General features: G+C 51.4%; 3 protein-coding genes across 5 annotated transcripts in view; 1 reads left to right on the top strand and 2 right to left on the bottom strand.

The window, feature by feature from the left end:
* Positions 1-391: 391 nt before the first annotated feature.
* LOC110356209 (uncharacterized) overlaps positions 392-17,135 on the top strand; it is a 70,716-nt gene continuing 53,972 nt past the window's right edge. For both annotated transcript variants that reach the window (XM_065039087.1, XM_021282765.2), the window contains exons 1-2: positions 392-608; positions 2,071-2,215. In XM_065039087.1, the coding sequence (XP_064895159.1) occupies positions 602-608; positions 2,071-2,215 (152 nt within the window). In that variant the 5' untranslated portion in view covers positions 392-601. The remainder of the gene's footprint in view (positions 609-2,070; positions 2,216-17,135) is intronic.
* On the bottom strand, positions 3,119-8,378 carry LOC102090257 (triggering receptor expressed on myeloid cells 2). Of its 2 annotated transcripts, none has more exons than XM_005515042.3 (4): positions 8,022-8,378; positions 5,352-5,696; positions 4,971-5,025; positions 3,119-4,596 (listed from the first exon to the last, which is right to left on the bottom strand). In XM_005515042.3, the coding sequence occupies exons 1-4, from the start codon at positions 8,203-8,205 to the stop codon at positions 4,380-4,382; spliced, it is 801 nt and encodes a 266-aa protein (XP_005515099.2). In that variant the 5' UTR covers positions 8,206-8,378; the 3' UTR covers positions 3,119-4,379. The 2 variants fall into 2 exon arrangements, with proteins under 2 accessions (XP_005515099.2, XP_064895158.1); XM_065039086.1 differs by having other exon boundaries at positions 4,971-5,028; positions 8,022-8,228.
* Positions 9,735-13,784, bottom strand: LOC102090442 (uncharacterized). Its single transcript, XM_005515043.3, has 7 exons — positions 13,627-13,784; positions 12,822-13,166; positions 12,166-12,498; positions 11,819-11,894; positions 11,130-11,245; positions 10,694-10,743; positions 9,735-10,272 (listed from the first exon to the last, which is right to left on the bottom strand). Exons 1-7 carry the CDS (start codon positions 13,667-13,669, stop codon positions 10,066-10,068), a joined length of 1,170 nt encoding a protein of 389 aa, XP_005515100.2. The 5' UTR covers positions 13,670-13,784; the 3' UTR covers positions 9,735-10,065.

The raw sequence follows: 17,135 nt of genomic DNA, 5'->3' as shown, positions 1-17,135 counted from the left end.
GCCTTCTCCTTGTTTCAGTCAAGGAGCAGTGTGGGCAAGCAGTGTTTTGAGCACTGCTGAGAAATGCTGAGGCAGCCAGCGAGCTGTCCTGTGCCCTGTGTCCCCATCCTAGCAAGCTGTCCTATCCTGTCCTGTCCCCTGTGTCCCCATCCCAGCAAGCTGTCCTGTCCTGTGCCCTGTGTCCCCATCCCAGCAAGCTGTCCTAGCCTCTCCTGTCCCCTGTGTCCCCATCCCGCCATCTTGCGGCCTGAGGAGACTGCTCTGCCCGCCCACGTGCTGAGTGCTGGAAACTGATTGGCTGAGGGGCGTCCCAGTAAGAGTGCTCATTGGACGGGTGCTGCTCTAGGACACCTCTGATTGGCTGGTGAGCATCTTGCCCTGCTGCCCTTTCTGGGAGGCTGAGGGAGCGGCTCAAGATGGCGGCCGTGGGGTGGGTTGTGTGAGGGGCTGCAGGAGGGTAGAAAGAGGCCTGGCCTCGCAGCTCCGAGTTCTTCGGTGACCCTCTTGGAGCTGGAATTGGCCTCCCTGAGCTGGGAGAGGCAAGGAACGCTGCTCTGAGCTGGCCAGTGTTGCTTTTGTGCGTCCTTCGAGTGTGGGGGAAATGTTCGGTGAGTCTGGGCAATGAGGAAAGAGGATGCACAGCAATTATTGTTTGAAGGACAAAATTACAGCTCTAACGATGAAGATAAAGCTGCCCAGTAGTTTCCCCCTGCCAGGCAGCCCTGGCTGTGTGCGGTGCGGCCCAGGGCCGGCCGGGCCACGGCTGCAGGGCAGGGGCGGGGAGGCGAAGGGCTGGGGCTGCAGGCCTGGGCAGGGACACACGGCGACTCCCTCATCTCTTGTTATGGGCGGGGGGGTCCTAACTTTATTTTCAGAGCATTTGCAATAGAGGGACAAAATAATCTCAGAAATAATGGCAGAAAGCCATTACCCACGTCAGACCGGTCAACAGAATTGCCTTTTCCTCTCCTGTCTGTCCCGCGCTCTGAGCTGGGCGAGCAGCCGCGGGCAGAGCGCGGTTTGTGGCTCGGGGCCAGCTGCTCTGCCCGTTCACGTTCCTCCCGTGCCACCCAGGACATCGGCTGCTCTGCCCGTTCACGTTCCTCCCGTGCCACCCAGGACATTGGCTGGAGCCCAGAACATTAAGGCCGTTTTTGTATTGTATTCAGCTTCCCCAGGCCCAACTCACAGAATTAAGATGAAAATCTCAGTAAGATTAATTTTGGGATTTATCCACAATCCCTAATGGGTGCTTGCACATATCACCATGAAACAAAATTCAGTAGTTTGATCAAAATGTGTGTAATTTATAACAAAAGTCAAGCTGGATTTACACCATAGCGTGGGTGTGGCATTAATAAACGAGCACCAATGGCAAGGAAATGCAAAGCTATTTATTTACAAAAATAAATAACTTTGGGTGTAAGTTCTGCAGCTGTGTGTTCAAGCTGAAGACACTTCACACTAGGAGGTAGACAAATACTTTTCAGTAAGGCCCGTGTTCACTAAGATCTGTCAAGTGCATTCCTCGTCTCTCTGAAGCCCGTGAAACAGCTCGTGTTTAACAGAACGCAGGTGCTTTAGCACTTTGCTGACTTGGATCTTATCAGAGTGCGTGATAATTAATATTTTCTATGTAAGTATTTCTGTGAACTGTTGAAAGTCTCAAAGGAAGCATTGTGCTGTGGTTTATCACAGCTCCCTGGCTGTGGCCCTGTATCAGTTGCTACCAGGGAGAAACAGTTTCCTGTATTTGGTTTTATAGTTGCCTGTTGCTTAAAAATAGAGCCATTTGGAAAAAGCAAATATGCCATAGCCTTCCACTAGACTTGCTGCCAGTAGCTGAACTGTGAGGCTGGACTATTAGAACAGTGCAGTTATTTTTTCAGGGGCAGTTTGTGCGTCCATGTGCCTCATGCTTTCAGTTGCTTTCTGCCTCGCACCCCACGTGTATCCAGCTTCAGGAACTGGTTAAAACGGATTGTTTCTAAGTGCAGTTCAGCAAAATTCTGCAAATAACCGAAGGCTTTGTGCTGCTTTGTTTAGGTGGACCCGTTTTTCTCTTTTCAGTTCCAGAACGTGGAGCTGCGGCTCTGAAGGTAACAGCACATTGCACAGACCTGAGGAAACGGAACTGCCTGGGGGTTCCGGAGCGTGGAAGGAAACTCCTGGTGAGGGCTGCTGCTGTGCGCCACGTCGTCCGGCTTCGCCCGAGGTGCGTGCCGTATGGCAGAATATATTGTATCATCATTCAGTTCCCCATCTGGCATCCTATTGCTTTGTTTCTTCCGTCCTTCTGAGAAACCAGGAGGAATGAGAAGTTAAAAAGAAATTCAACATTTTTTGCTTCTGAATGTGTCTGAGTTCATCTATAACCACAAATATTTTCTACTCGTTTCGTGAAACGGTGTGAGGGGAGGGGGGCTGTGGGAAAAGGGAATGTGTGCCCAGAGCAGTGTCAGAAATCAGCAGCAGTTGCAGGGCTGTGGGTCTGCCTGCGGCGCCGGGGAAGGTCGCGTGACAGATCTCCCGAGTGCCATCACGCGGCACGTGCAGGACAGCGGGTCAGCGTGGGTTTATGGAAGGCGGGTTGATGACAGTACCTGTCTGTGGCGTGTCAGGAGAGAGCGAGAAATGCAGACTTTCCTCCCTGTGTGCTGGGTGATTTCAGACTGAGAACATCGCTATAGCGGGAGAGGAAGGTCCCAGACGGGCAGAGATTGCCAGATGTCACACCATGGACAAAATACAGAACTACTATAAACAGAAATGAGAACACAAAAGCTTGTATAATTAAAATCAGCAAATGTATCCCAGACCTTCTTTATCACTGAGAAATTCTCTGTGGAGAATAAGAGTGAACTTGCTCTCTCACTTGCAGCCGTCTGCTGCCTATACAGTGGTGATGCCAGTTTGGGATTGCTGAGAAAATCTTTTAACCACCATCTTAATGTCCTTCCTGGGTGGGAAGGCAGCAGAATGTTTCCTGGCAGCTTCTTCACCTCGACTGTATTGTTGTCTAGCTGGCCGTATTTAGCAATCAGGCTGTGTGGCTGGAAAAGAAATGGGCATTTTCGGTCTCTAGTAAAGCAGCTTTTTATCATGAATCCACACTAAGTCAGATAATCAGTTTGATTTTATTTAGCTTTGCAGGCTGTGCAGGGACTGCGCTAGGGGTTGAGGTCTAAACGCAGCTTCGCTTGGGGAAGGGTGAACAACGATCACGTGTTGGTAACATCCTCTTGAGAGGGCAGAAGAAATGTGGGGAGAAATACAGAGAGACAGTTGGTTCTTTGTTCCAAACTCATTTGAGGAATGGGGAAGCAGGCTCTGAGCTGCGGGTGGACTGCACATCCCTTGTGTCGTGCTCTGCAGCTCCTTGCGCCTCTCACCAAGGATGCGCGCTGTCCGTGGCAGTCCCGGCAGCCGGCTCTCCCTCCTCGCCTCGGGCAGGCAGGGCCCCGCAGCTGGCCCTGCTCTGAGATGCCACGAGCTTGCTGGGTGCCAGTTCTGGCCCCGGGGCAGTGACACTGGGGCTGAGAATCCGAATCGCTCTCCCTGCTGGTGCGGGCGGCTGCTGGAAGCGACCGAGCTGACAGCGGAGCGCTGCGTTGCTGGAAGTGTGCCGAAAGCTTCGGGCTTTAGCGAGTGAGATCTCAGTTAAAAAGGTGATTTATAGACAGCAGTTTACAATACAAACCATCTAGTTCTGGTTATATTTAGTGCTCTTGGGGGAAGCATGAAGCATTGGGAGAAGATATAAGATACTCTGAAAAAAATATTACTTCTTTAACACTGACCTTCAGTGAATCAGAAGTTTCTTGAAGATTTCAGACTGAACCTTGTCTTTCCATTTTTACATGATATAGATGTGTTTGTGAGCTGCTCAACACGTGGTCATTGAGGTGTGTTACTTGAACTGCTGTTTATGTTCATGGCTGTATTCATAGTTTTATTTATAACAAAGCATTTGTCAGTAGCTGTATAGAGCAGCAAAGTTTGTTCTGGCCGAGCAATGAGCTGGAAAACTGAGAAGAGCTCCCTCACCTTTTCCATGCCTGGGAAGCATCTTGGCACATCGATAAGTCTGTGCCAGATCTCTTGGCAGGAAGCCTTTGTATTCCTTCTTTCCCCCGGCCCTCAATCCCATCCTCTTCCATTAGGTTCTGGTGTTACTGGCAGCATCTTTTCAGTTCACTTGTGTTAGGAAACGTTGGTCAGCACCAAAGAGAAGAGGGAGTAGATGGTGCCGTTCCCTCTCTCGAGTGCTAGGGTCATTGATACCTGTTTAGTAGCTGATATTTTCTTACAGCAGGTGGCAAAGCTTTGCCTGGAGGTGCTTGGTGTTCCGCTGGCCGTGGAGTCCCGTTGGTTTAGCTCTAGGCAGTGCTCTCCCAGGAGGGCCCAATGCCGTCCCGTGCAAGGTCACCAGCCGAAGGGAGGACCTGCTGCTCGTTCGAGTTTGGGTTCTTCTGCCCTGTTTCTCTGTTCCTCCTGCTGTTGCCAATGGTGAAGATCAGCACAGCCACCATGAACTTCGTAACCAGGAACCCAGCAATGATGTAGAAGATGGTGAAATCAGCTTCAAGAGGGATGCTATGGAGAATCACAAATACAATAGTAAAGCTGAGCCATCAAGAGGATGGTTCAACCTTTAAAGAAACCCATGTAGTTACAGTGTGAAGATGGGAACACAGCCTGGGAGGTTCGAACAACCAGAACAGATCTAACTACAAGATCTCACATACGGATAAATTACGATCTGCAGGAGTTGTTTTGCTTGGCACTAACTAAAGCACTGCATTTCCTGGATTAGGATAAAGCTGCTGGTTAGAAACCACACAGCAGCTCTGAGAATTGTCGTGGATTAGGAGGAGGTAGAGAATATGCCTGGTTTCGAATGGGCTGCTGATGCTCATCTGTTTGGTCCTGGGAAGGCCGGTGGTCCCAGCAGGAGTTGAGCAGCTTACCTGGAGATGCTCTGCACAGCTCGGGGCTCCTCTGGCAGCTGGGTCTCCAGGGCAGCTGCTGACAGAAACAGCACAGTTTAGTCTGCAGGTGTTTCTGGGTGATATTCATTGGTGTCACCAGCACCAGTGTAGATAACCAAGGTGGTTATAACAGTGGGCTGTGTGCTAGGACGTTAATCTGGGTAGCAATAAGGGGATGACGTTTTAGGCATCCTGTGACAGTGAGGTCAAGTTGCTGTAAATTGAGAACTAAAAGGAGATGATGCAACACAGTCCCTCCTTACAGCACGACAAAAGTAGATGTTTAAAGTGAGGCCTTGGCATCTGCAGACACGTGAAATTTAAGCAGGAACTCATAAAACCTGGAGCCCCAGGACGTACCTGTCAGCACCTCCACTTGCACATAGCCTAAGCTGCTTGTCTCCCCGAGGAAGTCACTTCTGCACTGGTACATCCCTGCGTCCTGCTTCCTGAGTCGCTTCATGGTCACTGTCAGGACGCCGTCCTGGACATTGTCCCTGATGGAGGTGGTGCCATTCCTGTTCCGCAGGAACGGCAGCCAGAAGCGCCGGGCGCTCACCACGCGTTGGCACTTGGTCTCAGCGATCTGCTTGCACCAGCTCTTTTCTCTCCAGCGCTGCTGCCAGGGGTCGTAGGTGCAGTTGACAGAGATGGTGCCCCCCTCCATTCCGTACACCACAGTGACATTCTCTGCAGCACAGGACGCTAGGAGAAGATGGAAGTGGTGAGCTGCTTCTCTCATATCCATCCCTTACCACTATGTTTATGCCAAACGTCATTTTCCTGTTCTAGAACTCTAGTGGCGGCTGCTGTCACCTGCCTGCCTCCCTGTGAAAGAGAGAGGGTGCTGAGCCCCAGGGCCTTGGTTCAGTGACCCCTCTGACCCGTGTGTTCTTTGGCTCTTGCCAGGCAGCTGTTCTGTTCTTGGGGGGACCGAGGGAAAGAGGAGCTATCAGTGTCGTTAATAGCTGCAGATTTTCTGAAGCTCAGGAAGTGCTGGTCCTTCCCTTGTGGCCATGTGGTGACTGCTCGGGATTGCAGTCTGGAGCAAAACCACATCACGCTGCCTGTAATCACTGCGCTCCTGCCCGCTGCGGGGAGGCAGTTTGTCAGCGTGATTAGGGATTAAATACAAACTTGCACTTTCCTCTGGTCCTGAGGAGCGTGAAGCTGGGCACTTGGGTATATTGAGTCGGCATCAGACAAGTTATCTTGATTTTTAAAAGCTCTTTTTACAAGGCAGCTCATAAAAGGCAGAGCTTGACCCAGTGAGGGTAATGGTTTCTGTGTAACCCTCATTAGGCCAGCCTTGCTGTAAGCCTGGCTTTGCAGCCCCAGCCTGCTGCCGTGCACACAGCTGCAGCAGGGCGGGCGCCGCAGGTTGTGCCTTGAGCCCAGCCCTTCCCTGTTTGTTCCTAGATGCACATCTGGCTCCGGAGTAGCCTCTGCTGCAGAAAGGGTCCTTTGCAGTAAGTGCCCATCAAGTTTATTCTTATTTGAAGGCACTTTACACAGCCAGAGAGAATCAATGCAGGAAGCTGTTAGAATCAAAGTCACACATACAAACCAGTGTCCAGCTACTTGTTTAGGAGCCAGCTTCTTAATTCCACTCTTAATTTCTAAATCCAGGGGTTTAGCAATTTTTTTTCACCCTATCTTTCAATGTCCTGCTAATTTTAATCATGTTGTCAACTGGTCTTTGGTTGCTTGGCTTTTGTTTTTTCCCTTTTTCCTTAGTTCCTTATTTCTAATTTCTATTCCTCTTTGTTGTAGGCAAAGGCAGAAGGGACAGTCTGAGCTATTAATACTTCCAGAGAGAAATGCGATGTGGTATTTGTGGAAATCTCTGTATCTCTAGTGAAAAAAATTCAGAGGCTAGTGCCTTCTGTGAAAGCATAAGGAATGATAAACCAGAAGTAAATTAAAAAATAGTCTCTTGTCAGGACTTGGTGCTGGCTGAGCCTTTTGATAACACTTTGTAAAATAATTTCAACTATTCCAAGTTAATTGTTAACTAAAAAATCCGAAGGTCTTTCAGGCTTGACTACAGGAAGGCATTAAAAGGGGCCTGTGCTCTCCAAGTATCCAACACCTACAAGTCTTCATCCTCAGCTGTTGCTCCACCCCGTTGTTCTGTCAAGGTTTATCTCCCTGCATGTCCCGTCCTGTGCAATCCCTCTGCACACTGTGGACCCTCCTCACCCCCAGTTCTGCCCCTTCAGTTCCTGGAAAGGCCCCAGGGGGTTGGTTTTTGCTTTTATTTCAAATAGAAACAGTGTTGCAAAAACCTTTTGATCAGAATCATGGCATTTAAAGATTTGCTGATGCCCCTGTGGAAAGCTTTTGCCTCATTATCTTTACAACCAGTTCTGCTGACAGATCGTTTACTGTTGGTGTTCCTCCTCCCTTGTTTTGTGCTACTGTAAAAGAGTATAGTCAAGTGCCCAAGATTTCAGGATGCCCCCTTCCCTGAGGAGTCTTTTCTCCTCTTGAACCCTAGATGCTGCAAATTACACCCAGAGCCCTACAGATGCAAACAAACAGGATTTTGCAGTTTCACCATTCATTCTGAGAAGGCAGACAAGGCTTCTGCCAACAGTGTTCTTGTGGCTCCAGAGGATCCCTGTGAGAGACGCTGAGCGCTCGGATCACCGCTGGCCCTTTGTTAAATGAAGGGAAAAGAACGAAATCGGGGAAGGAGTCTGACACCCCTGCAACATACCTGGGGAGGACGAGCGGAGGGCAGAACGCACCGCAGTGCTCCAGGTTCCCTCTGCCTGCGTTGCCCTGGACCTTGCAGCGTACACACAGGCAGTGAGACTCTTGATAACTGTTTGTATTGGTCTTCCAGTTTGTTGCATGCTACAACAAAAGCACCTGTGCATCCAGAAAACACTGCTGTGTTTGAAGACCTGCGCTGTCTTTTCCCGTAGCATTATCAGTAATCTCTACTAAGTGCAAGTAGAGACTGAGTTTAGCACCAATCCGTTACCCTGTTAACTGAAACGAAGGCTGCGTATGCTTTCTTACCTGACAGGAACACCAGGAAGATGAAGTCCATGAGCTTCTCCATGTCAGTTGAGCAGAGGAGGGACAAGAGAGAAGGCTGGAGAAAAGTGAAAAGGGCGCTTGCCAAAGAGCAGCTGCTTTTCCCCCCTCCTTGCTCTGCCGGAAGGAATGAGCACAGGAACTTGGCATCTTTTTTGTCCTGCATATTGAGCAATTCATCAGGGATGGCATTTCTGAAAATTCAGGCATCAGCATTGCCCACGCAGAGCCACAGCTCAGTGCAGGCCGCCTCAAACAGCATCATGTGATGGCCTGAAATGGTGCGGGCGGCCCCCGAGCCCCGCAGCGCTGCCAGTCCGCCGGGGCGGGCTCTGCCAGTCTGCCGCAGCGGGCTCTGCCAGTCCACTGCAGTGGGCTCTGCCTGCAGGCTCTGCGGGGGGGTTCTGGAAAGCCGAAATGGAAAGGGTGACTCATCAAGACCCCGCAGGTAGCTCAGTCAGCATCCCGAGGGTGAAGGGAGGGCAGGGACATAACCTTGGTGTTTATTTTCAGGGAAAGGAAGTTTAGAAAAGCCCGTGCATGAAGTGCCAGGGTTTCTGGTCTTTTGGAGAAACTGAGCTGAGCCCCAGCAACCTCATTTCATATGCTCACCACATGACTGCTACATAAAGGCAGCAAATGTGTCCTTTGGAGTATTTCCAGCAGAGAGGGAAGTAATAGTATCACTTCCCACAGCCCCGGTGAGCTCCGCTGTGAAACCACATGTGCATTTCTGGTCTCCTGGGGCTTCAGAAGAAGCCACAAAAACTTGCTTTCTATGATGGAGACAAAAAACTAAAAAGTGTTGGAAGTAGGCATGTGGGTGCAGCACAGCGCTGCAAAAGACCAGAGCTGGATAGTGATTCCTGAAGAGATGCAGAGATGCCTCACAACAGCGCAGGTGAGGGACCAAGTGCATTGGGAAAACGTTGGATAGTTTCTGCAGTGGTTGTTCAGGACAGCAGGGTTTGATGGGGTCCTGTGGAAATCGCCAACCTGCATCAGAGCTGCACTGGAAATCTAGAAATATATTGTGTGTCTGACTTACTTGGACATTTACATCTGTAAATAATCTGCTCTTAATTACCATCATGTCCCTTCTGTTCTGTCATCTGATGTTGGGACCAGCCCTCTTATGGTCATAGTTCTTTCTTTGTGTCACACTCCCTGCAGCTTCTTCACACATCCTCCCAGTTTCTTGCTCGGTGCTACTGTCTGTACAGACTCCTCATGTCTGCTCAGGGCTCGTCCTTGCAGTTAGCACAGCAAGGGAAGTTCTGTTCCAAACCGTCCCAGTGCCCCGTTCACTCCTCTGGTGCAATACTGCATGTAGTTCCCTGTCCTGCTTTCTCCAGAAATACTCATTTGCGTTAGGGCTCAACAAGTGCATGTATTACTTCTGTGCATTGTTGTTTTGTAGCTACAAGACCTTCTGGTGCTCAGATTCATGCAGCACAATCCTCAGCTTGCGGAGTTTGCAATGCAGCGTATCATCGTGTTGCAATGCACCCTCGAGCTGTTTGCCTGCAGGCAGGTGCTGCTTATTCCTCTAATCCAGCGCCCATGTCCCCCCCATTTACATGGCAAACAAACCCGGTCACAGCAGTTAGAGTTTTGTTTGCTTGGCCATGGTAGGTGAACCCGTAGGAGTGGGGATAGTTTCTCCTAGTGAACACCATTGAAATAGCAAACCCATCCACGTCCAGACAAATATTTCTCTTTTTCAAAAGGTCCACACCTGCCTCACGAAAGAGTCTGCAATGTAATGGGATTGAAGGAAGCAGATGTACGAGGGATGCTGAGAACTCCCCGGCACCTCTGCCTGACCCCAGAGAATCTGCACACTGGTGGCAAAGTTCTCTACTGCTCTCTAATAGGAGGGAGGTCTCAAAATGCACAGGCAACATACACATGGCAGCAAAAACTTAGATTTTTCCTGTGTCAACCACACACATTCTACTCCACATTCACACTTCATATTCCAGTTCTGTTTTCTCATTTCTGGATTGTTTTGGCATTCTGTGCTTCATCCTTTGTCATTTGTCGGTAACTCCTTGAGTGCAATGGTAGCGTATTCCACATGTTCATCTTCGGGTTTCCCGTGGGCCTGACTTGGTTCAACATTGCAGTAGAGAGGATCCTCAGGGCTGAGTCGGGGTTTAAAGTTCAGGGTAACATATTTTAGGTCTTCGCTGTCGTCCTGAGGTCTTTCCATTCTGTCCGTGCTGTCAAGCTGTGAAGAGAAAGGGAAGACGCTTGTCACCATGATTCAGTGCCAGGCCACTGCTGTTGTCAAAAGAACAAGCGTTTCCCAGGAAGACAGGAGAAGCCATGTGAAAACTACCTTCAGAAAATTCTCTCCTTGATGCAGGTTACAACCTTGTCGTCTAACCCTGGATTCTAGTTTTTGAGTAATTTCTGAGATTACCAGAATATGCTCCACTGTGGTTTGTTCCTATTGGAGTTTCCTTACATTAATCACGCACACCCCTCCACCCACGACCATTCCTCTCGCCAGTGATGTTAAAACCATGCCCCCTCCTGCTCACAACCAAAAGTAAGCAGCAAGGCCCTGATCCCATGGGTCAGCAGACTCCTCACAGACTATTGCTGAAGATTCAGGTACCGTATGGGAAATCTCTCATTTTCCTTACCTGTGCTATGTCCTCTGGCTTGTCACAGATGTCCTCGGCTTGTCTGGTACCTTTGGAATGAGCCAAAACCAGATGTGTTAGAAGTGCAGAAGTCCATGAGATGCCTGGGCATTGCCTGTGCTTGTGGAATTTTGGGGAAGGCTGTGGGATTGCCCAGTGATAGAAGCGATGGGTGTGCCAGTGGGACCCATCTACCCTCCATCTGGTGAACACGTTGCTTTTACTTTATTTCTGCTCTAACATGTTAGGAGGTGTCCTGTGCAGAGTCCGGGGGAACGTGGGTTTGACTCATTGTGAGAGGAGACCCCAGCGAGGAGCCTGCGTGAGGCTTCCCACCCTGAGCCGGGAGTAAGCTCTCCTGGAGTGGAGAGGTGATGGCCAGAGGAGGCCCCTCCAGCACAGACCAGAACACGAGGCGTCACCAGCCCCCACATACCTCTTCTCTTGAGCTGCTTGCGCCGCTTGACCCACAGTGTTATGGAGCCGATGAGCGCCAGGAGGAACAGGATGCTCGGGACACCAGCGAGCAGGACGAAGGTGTTTGTATTGGAGCTGCAGCCCAGAGAGCACAGGAGATACCAGCGTCAGATGGTAGCACAGCGTGGTGCTGGCACAACCCCTTACCAAACAGTGACCCAAAAGGGGGACAGGAATAGCTTTATGCACTTAGAAGGATGCTCCGGTGCTCCTGCAGCTGTGCTATCTTGATTTTTCTACCTGGCTGCACCTTCTGAGCTTTTCCTAAACTACTCTTCAGGCTTTTAAAACAAGCTGCTGTTCAAAGCTCAGAGCACAATTCTCTGGAGTAGGTACTGCCTTTTCCTCCTGTGTTTTGCTGCACCTGGTGCACTGGGAGCTGCTGTATGATTGTACTCTGTGCTGTGGTATTCATGACAGCAGATGTCCAAAGGGGAAGACAATCCTGTACGTTTTACAGTTTGAGCAGAAGCTGGAAGGAGAGAGGCCACCTTTGTAAGGACCTGTCAGGTCTCATTCCTCTGCAAGCAGGGATTAGATCAGAATGCCCAGGCACTGCCTACCCCAGGAGGACAGGCAAACTGTGGACAAGCCGTTAATAGGTCGTAGCTTGTCTGTGCTCAAGCTCTGAGACTCTCTAGGCCTTACCTTGGTTCTGGGCTGTTGCCAACAGGGGTAGTTTGAGTGGTGCCTGCAGAACCAGGCAAAGTTGTTTCAGCCGATACTGCAATCACAAGCACGATGAGAAGAATAATCATTACTGGGTGATTTGAATTTACCAGCTAAACTTCCCTGCCAGTGCTGCATGGATGTAAATGCCTCCAGACAGGAGGAGCAGAAGGGGACAGACAGAGGGACAGGGCTGTCAGCTGTGCGGTGGCAGCGCTGGGCTCCCCACCGAGCGCTCCTGTGCCGCAGGACAGGAGGGAGAACAAGCAGGGGAGGTGGGGCTGAAATCCGCCAACATGGGCACATGGCTGCCAGTAGATACTCACTCTTGGACACAGAGAGCTTGACCTGCATTATCCAGATGAGATGAGTGGTAGTGTAGAGCATGCACCAGTACACGCCAGTGTCCCGGGCCTGCAGCTTCTGCATGGTGATGGTGACAGTCCTTTTCCTGGTGTCATCCTGGATCAAGACTCTGCCTTGCTGGTCTTTCCTGTGATTCTGTGTTGAAGAATGACCTGTCCTCGCCAAGATGTTACACCCTGTCCGATCTAGCCGACACCAGGCTTTTATATCCGTGCTATACACCGGAGTGCCGTCCACTGCGGTGCTGTACGGGCACTGCACAGAGAGACTGTCCAGTTCCCACTTGTGCAACTCTGCAAAACAGCAAACATGTCCCTGACCTGTGAGCAGTGGGCACACGGGCGTCTGCCCCCCGGCCTGAGCCGAACTCTGCGCTGGGCGTCTCGCTCATGGCTGGTCCGTCAGCCGGGGCAGGACCAGAGGGAGCCGGGAGCACCAGCCGGGTCCGTGGGGCTCCCTCACCCCGTGCTGTGTGTGTGGGGCAGGTAGCGAGCGAGGCTGGGGAGGGGACTGGGGGTCAGGGGGAGCTGCTCAGCAGTGGGGGGGATGGAGCAGGGGCAGGAATGATGTTGCTTTGTGACAAGACCTGCATTTGAGTAGGAAAAAAGGTACTCACCCTTGAAAACGATCAGTGAGATTATCTTTAGTGGAACACATTGAGAACCATAGGTGTAGGCACAGCTGTATGTGCCCGAGTCCTCTACCTGGAGCTTGGTTATGGTGATGGTCACAGTCCTATTTGTGCTGTTGTCCTCTATTGTAACTTTCCCCCTTGTGGCTCGCTTTGTGTTTGCATTTTGTGTTGGGTATGTTGTGTATACTAAGTGCTCCCATTGCCCATCTCTCCAGCGGCACCAGGCTTTTGGCTGGTAGTAGTTCATCTGTGCTGTGTAAGGACACTGGACGTACAGAGCGCTTCCTTCTGGTTGACTCTCTGAAACAGGTGTCTGGGCTACGAGACCTGTGAATATCAATTGTGATGTGGGGGAGGGGAGCTGGTCGCGGGCTGCCCCCAGCCTCCCGGCAGACACGGGTGAACTCTGCGTCCAGCCCTCCTCCATGGGCACTTGCGGCTGGAGGAACTCTGAAAACCAAGATCCATTTCTGCTGCTAAATTCACCTGCTTGGAAATGAGAAGGTTGATTTCTGGTGGGCAGTGTAGAGATTTGCGCTGGGACCACAATTGCGATTTAAAACCCAGTATCTTTGTTTTAAAACCCATGGACATGTGTGTCCTTGAGGTGTTGGACCTTCAAGTCTAAATGGAGCCACGGTGGGAACCGCGGCTGCCCCTTCCCTCCCCATGGCAGCCGCCAGCTGCCCAGCTGGGAGCGCAGCCGGTGCAGATGGCGGCTGCGGAGCTCCGCGGCAGCAGGGAAGGTTCCCCCGGGCGCCGGCTGCCTGCCCAGCCCTCCTCTTACCTGGGAAGCAGAGCGGCAGCAGGAGGAGCGCTGGCAGCTCCATGGCTGTCCTCAGGCCCAGGGAGCTGCCCAACGTGCGCTGTTCAAGAGCGAGCCCTCCCGCATCGCAGTGACGCCGCTGGAGGAAGTGGCTGAGCTCTTGCCATCCCACGGAAATCCTTCCCCATGTTTTGCAACAAAACTGATGTTGAGATGATGTGAGGGTACATTTGGGGAAGTGGCTGAAAACGAAGCTCGGCTCGTCCTGATGACAGAGGCCCTTTGCTGCTCTCGCCTGGCCATTTGCCGCTCTGCCCTCTGTTACCACCCTCACAGGAGAGCTGGGAGAAACTCATCAGTGTTCACAGCTGAGCAGCCTCAGCCAATTATCAAATGAGTTAGGATAAAACCTTTGGTAGGGAGAAATCATTCCCCTTTTTCAGATTTGTGGAAGAATCTAGCAAGTTGGGAGTTGCTGAGTGAGTTCTTTGCTTTATCTCAGGTCATGGTTTTGGGGAAAAAAAAGAAAGCCTCTTGCATAAATATTTGAAAGAACATAAAGTTGAGGTAAGACTTAAAATACTTTATCATTTTTTTCCCCAGGAGTGGGGAAAAAGGAGACTAATGTAACAATTTTCAATAGCTTCTTGTTTGAATTCTTGGTTTGAGGAGGGTGTGATCCAGTAATAAGGTAAAAAGTACGGGAGGAGTCTGGGGAACGTACCTACCTGCCTTGCTCCGCCAGAGCAGCGCAGAGAGACTCTGCTGACACCCTGGCTGCAAATAATTTCCAATTATATGACTAAGCAGCTTATTAACAATACATTCTAGCTAATCATTTTGTGCTAGATATCTTCGCATTGTCTTGTCCCCAAATCCCTCTCTCATCAGGCACTTGATGCTTGGTAACAAGAAGGGGGAATGCACTCGTTCTCTCATGAGCAAATCCCGAGAGTCTGCAATTAGTTTGGTTTCCACAACTGGTTGCGTACAAGCTGCACCAAGGCCTGTGCTGCCTCACAACGCCTCATGCTTTCCATAGCAGCTGCGTTTGCCGTGTCCGTTGGAGGCCCCGTCTTTGAGCAGAGAAGTTCTTTGGGCAGGACAGGTCACGAAGTGATGTCCGTCCAGGACCCAGCGTGTTGGTCACTAAGGAACGTCTCTGGCAGAGAATCAATATGGTTTCTAATTGTAGTATCACAGAAAAGAAGATGAATGTTATCTCAGGAGGTTACTTAATCTAGCCCGGTGACACACGGTAGGATCAGCTCTTTTGATGTAATTTCTAACGATCTCTATTTAACTAGTTTAGGTTGCAGCATTTTCCCGGTGACCTGTTCCATCCTGCACCATCCTTGCTCGGAAGCTTCTCCTAACATCTGTCTCTCCCTGTGATTTAAGTGCCTTGCTCCCTTTTATATCCACTGCAAACTCGGAGAACAGATTATTCCCTTTCTCTTGCTTTGTGTGCAGAGACACCTGCCGTCCTTCCCCTCAGTCTTTCCACTCCAGACTAACCATCCCCAAGAAGTTTCTTCCTGAGCTTTTCATCCAATCAAGGATGAAACCACATGCTTCTCTGTTGCCTTCCATAGAAATTCTTGCTTCCCGTTGATTTACTCTCATTGCCATAAAACCCACAGAAACCTCTTTGAATTAGACACTTAAAACATCAGTGGCCTTGGCTTTGGGTTTACCTGCCCCATACGTTGGCCCTTGCTCTAGGAAGGCCCGGCAGAGGGTGGGTGTCGCAGCAGCGCTGGGGCTGCTCCGTGCAGTTGCAAGCAAAGCCGGGGGAGCTGGGTGCCAGGGACAGGGCTGGTTTGGGGGTGCGAGGCCACTAGAGGGCAGAGGAAGATCAGAAATGGGGTTCTGGGCGAGGAGATGGGGTCTCGGCGGGGGCTTTGCGGGTGGGGGGTTCTTCGGCCAGCATTTCACCGTGGTGCAGAGCTGCGGGCAGCTGAACGCTGTGCACTCTGTGCATCGACGAGCCAGAAGCTGCCCGCAGCTCGGCACCAAGGTGAGGTGCTGCAGCGGAATAGCTGCCTGGAGCTTGGCGTGGATGGAAATGCCGTTCTCCGCCCAGCGAGCCGACGCTGCGGTGACCGAAGCCCGAGATGTCATGCTGCAGGCAGGTGGTCAGGCACGGCAGTTTGTCTGTCACTCCTCTCTTGCCCCTGGTTCCCGTGCCCAAGTGAACCTGTCTTGTGTGTGCTGCAAAGTTCTTAGAGAAGCTGTGTATCGCTGTCTCACCCTGCAGTGTGCTTTAAACAAGGTATTGCATAGACGATGAAGACCCTTCTTTCCAAAATTTTAAGCAGGTTGCAGCCTTAAGACCTTCTTTGCCAGACAATGGAGCCTTCCAGGCCCTTCCTGGGGACATCGCCGCCAGCTGCTTCTTCAGCAGAGAAACTCAAACAAGCCTTTAGCCTCAGCCAAGCCTGATGCTCTGTAGGGATGTGAGTCAATGGGGAACTGATGCTAAATAGTCCTCAGAAGGGGGATGCTGGGATGAGGGAGAAGGTGGGGGCTTGTCTCAGAACAAGGTGGTAGAAGGAAAACAGTGGCTTTGGAGAGCGCAGCAGCGAGGCTGGGGGAGGCAGAGCCGGAGGCGCTGGCCGTGTCCGCGCGCGGGATGCTGGGCGCATGGGACAGGCACTCTGAGCAGGACACGGGCCACGGGCTTGGCTCTAAAGGAGAAGAGGCCCCACAGCAGCAGCTTAGCGAGAGGCCTGGTGTTTGGTCTGTTCCACATCAATGGGGCGTCCAGCTGTGGCTGAGGATGAAAGCAAGCGAGAGAGAGAGAGGATTAAAGGCTCCCAGGGTCTCCTCTAACCCGCCTAAGACTCGCCGAGAGGGCAGTGTGGGGCTTCAGGAAGGCTTCTTCATATGGAAAATATTATGTGAGGGAGAGAAAGAGAAGGGGGAAGGGAGGAGGGAGAGAGGGAGACTTCTGTCCAGAGAGTGCTGGGGGAAGGCTGACGGCAAAGAGCATTTGGGACGCTCAGGCCAAGCTGAAGGGGAAAGTGCTGAGCTCTGCCGTACCTGGGAGTGTGGAAGGGCACAGGTGTGATGAGTTTGGGAGGAGAGAGTGTGAGGTCCAAACGTGCCATGAGCACACAGCAGCAGAAAAATAAAGGGATGAAAGAAGAGGGGAAGTGGAGAAGGGGAAGGAGGAGGCTGGCAGAAGGGAGGAGAAAGGAGAGAAATGGAGGGGGGAGGTGGTGAAAGGCGGAATGAGGGACACAGAGGAGAGCGGGAGGTGGTGAAAGGCCGGCCAGCCGCTCCGCTGTGCTGGTAACCGCGTCGCCAGGTGGAAGCGCCCGCACGCAGCCCCCCTGGGCTCCTACCCCGCCAGGCTTCTCCCAGGAATGCTTGTGATGGGGAACAAATTGCTAACAGAAGTGAGACATTTTGCACTGAATGCGAGCAAGTTTCCAGTGAAAGGTTTCCTGTCAGCGGGTCGGGACGGGAGGGTGTGGAGCCTTTCTGCCTTCTCTGGCAGAGTAAGCCGGGGAGTTAACACGAAG

This window comes from Columba livia, chromosome 22 (assembly GCF_036013475.1).
Source record: "Columba livia isolate bColLiv1 breed racing homer chromosome 22, bColLiv1.pat.W.v2, whole genome shotgun sequence".
Classification (NCBI taxonomy): Eukaryota; Metazoa; Chordata; class Aves; order Columbiformes; family Columbidae; genus Columba; species Columba livia.
The sequence above is the reverse complement of the archived record's forward strand: the minus strand, read 5'-3'. Positions and strand labels throughout refer to the sequence as shown.